The sequence below is a fragment of the Pyrus communis genome, chromosome 2, assembly GCF_963583255.1.
Source record: "Pyrus communis chromosome 2, drPyrComm1.1, whole genome shotgun sequence".
NCBI classification, from domain to species: domain Eukaryota; kingdom Viridiplantae; phylum Streptophyta; class Magnoliopsida; order Rosales; family Rosaceae; genus Pyrus; species Pyrus communis.
Genome location: NC_084804.1, coordinates 34,300,820 through 34,302,797, shown reverse-complemented (window position 1 = coordinate 34,302,797; position 1,978 = coordinate 34,300,820). Strand labels below are relative to the sequence as shown.

Sequence of the window (1,978 nt, the reverse complement as noted above, 5' to 3'; positions counted from 1 at the left end):
TTTGGTAGAAGTTCTACTAACTTTTCATATGGTAGTATTTCTTGTTCTAAAGTCCAAAGTTGGAAGAAACATTTCAAATTCGAATTCCTCCTTCCGAATTATCTAAAAAAATTATAAAAATAGGTTTCCTAAAAGAAAATAACAAGAATGAATGAAATTGTTTTATTTAATCATCCAACACTATAGAATATATAAGCTAATTACATGAGCACATATACAACGTCACTACCTCTCAGTCTGACGCGCCACACCCAGATCCCTTCCAAGTCCCACATTAGGACAAGTTCAATTCAGGACAAGTTCAATTCAAACACCACCCCACCACGAAACCGGCCCTTGTAAATCCCTCTCCACTCTTCCTAAGCTATAAGCTTATTGCTATTTGCTAGTAGCCATACTAATTTCATGATTGTTGGATTATTTAATTAAATCCCCTTCGAATCATTGACTTGCTCTCTCCTTTAAATATTTCATCTCACCATTCTTCCTCTTTATATCTATCCCTGCCCTTTGAGTTCTGACTATTAATACAGAACATGATAGATAAGTACTATTTAAGATTCCGCAAAAATCACCAAAAACCCAGAAGAGTTCAGCTCTTGTGTTCTTAGTATCGTTCCATCGATCTTCACCTTCCTCGGCATGGATTATTCAACAGGAAAATCTCCAAGAAGAGAGCTTCAACTCCAAGGTCCGCGTCCAACGCCTCTCAGGATACACAAAGACTCTCACAAGATCAAGAAACCTCCGGTTGTACCACAACCATCACAACAACCAAACCAGCAGCAGCAGCCCCATCACTACCAGCAGCCACGTCAGCCGGTCATAATCTACACGGTGTCCCCGAAGGTCATCCACACAAACCCTAGCGAGTTCATGGACCTTGTCCAACGCCTCACCGGCTTACCACGATCAAATTCTTCAACTACATCTTCTTCACCGCCTAGTAATAACAATATTAATCCTCTGAATCACGATAACTATAATAACCCTCCAGCTCATGATGATCAAGGGATGAAGAAAAACAGTACTGCTCAAGATGTTGTGGAAGAAATGGAAATAATGGATGACGGTGGTGTGAAAAAGGGTTTGTTTCCGGGGATCTTGTCACCTGGGCCCGCTTCGCTCACTCCAATTCCGTCAAACTTCTTCTCTCCGCCGGCAGATAGCTTCTTTCATGATTTGAGCCCCGTGCTCTATGGCAACAGGAACTTCATAGAAGGTAGCTTCATGCCTAGTCCTTCAAACTTCTTTTCCCCTTCTACATCCATAGACTTATTCAACAATTTTCCATATTTATAGTTTTTTATTTATTTTCTGTTATCAAATTATTTTACTTCAAAGAAAGAATGGGAACCTATTGTAGAAGAATTATTCAGAGATGTGGATTTCTCTTGGTTTCTTGAGGTTCTCCTCTTTTTTATTTTTTATTTTTTTAATTTTTTTTTTTTTTCCGGTGAGATAGGGAGTTGAATTTCATTGATGAATCTAATAGAGTATTAAGGGACTGAGCTGGAATTTTGATTTTCTTTTTGGTGGGAAGGCAGGTGGGAAAGTTAATGAATATAATAGGTAGATTAATACTGTGGACCATAAGAGGGAGAGTGCCTAGCTCTCATATATCTTATGACCCATCCTTTTGTTTTATATACCATGTCTTGTCATGTTCCTTTGGAATGTAATTTGCAGCACATATACAGTTGACCTCTCTCATTGCTCTTTTCAGTTTGTTTTCTATTTGCCGTTGAACTAACTTATACGAATGTACTTTCACATCCCTCTACTTGCAACACATACATAGTTATCACAAATTTAATGTATAATTATACATGTATATATGATTCTTTTGTATACAGAAAAGCATAATTTAGGTAGAGAGAATTGAACATATAATATATTTCAGGTGTAAATTGTAAATGTTTTTATCCACTTAAGCTAAAAACACCTTACAAATGTACATGTATTAGTTTTTTATGAA

General features: G+C 37.1%; 1 protein-coding gene across 1 annotated transcript; it reads left to right on the top strand.

Moving 5' to 3' along the window:
- Positions 1–260: 260 nt before the first annotated feature.
- LOC137722125 (protein MKS1-like) lies at positions 261–1,373 on the top strand. The gene has a single exon (XM_068461104.1). The coding sequence runs from the start codon at positions 643–645 to the stop codon at positions 1,300–1,302; it is 660 nt and encodes a 219-aa protein (XP_068317205.1). The 5' UTR covers positions 261–642; the 3' UTR covers positions 1,303–1,373.
- The last annotated feature ends 605 nt before the right edge of the window (positions 1,374–1,978 follow it).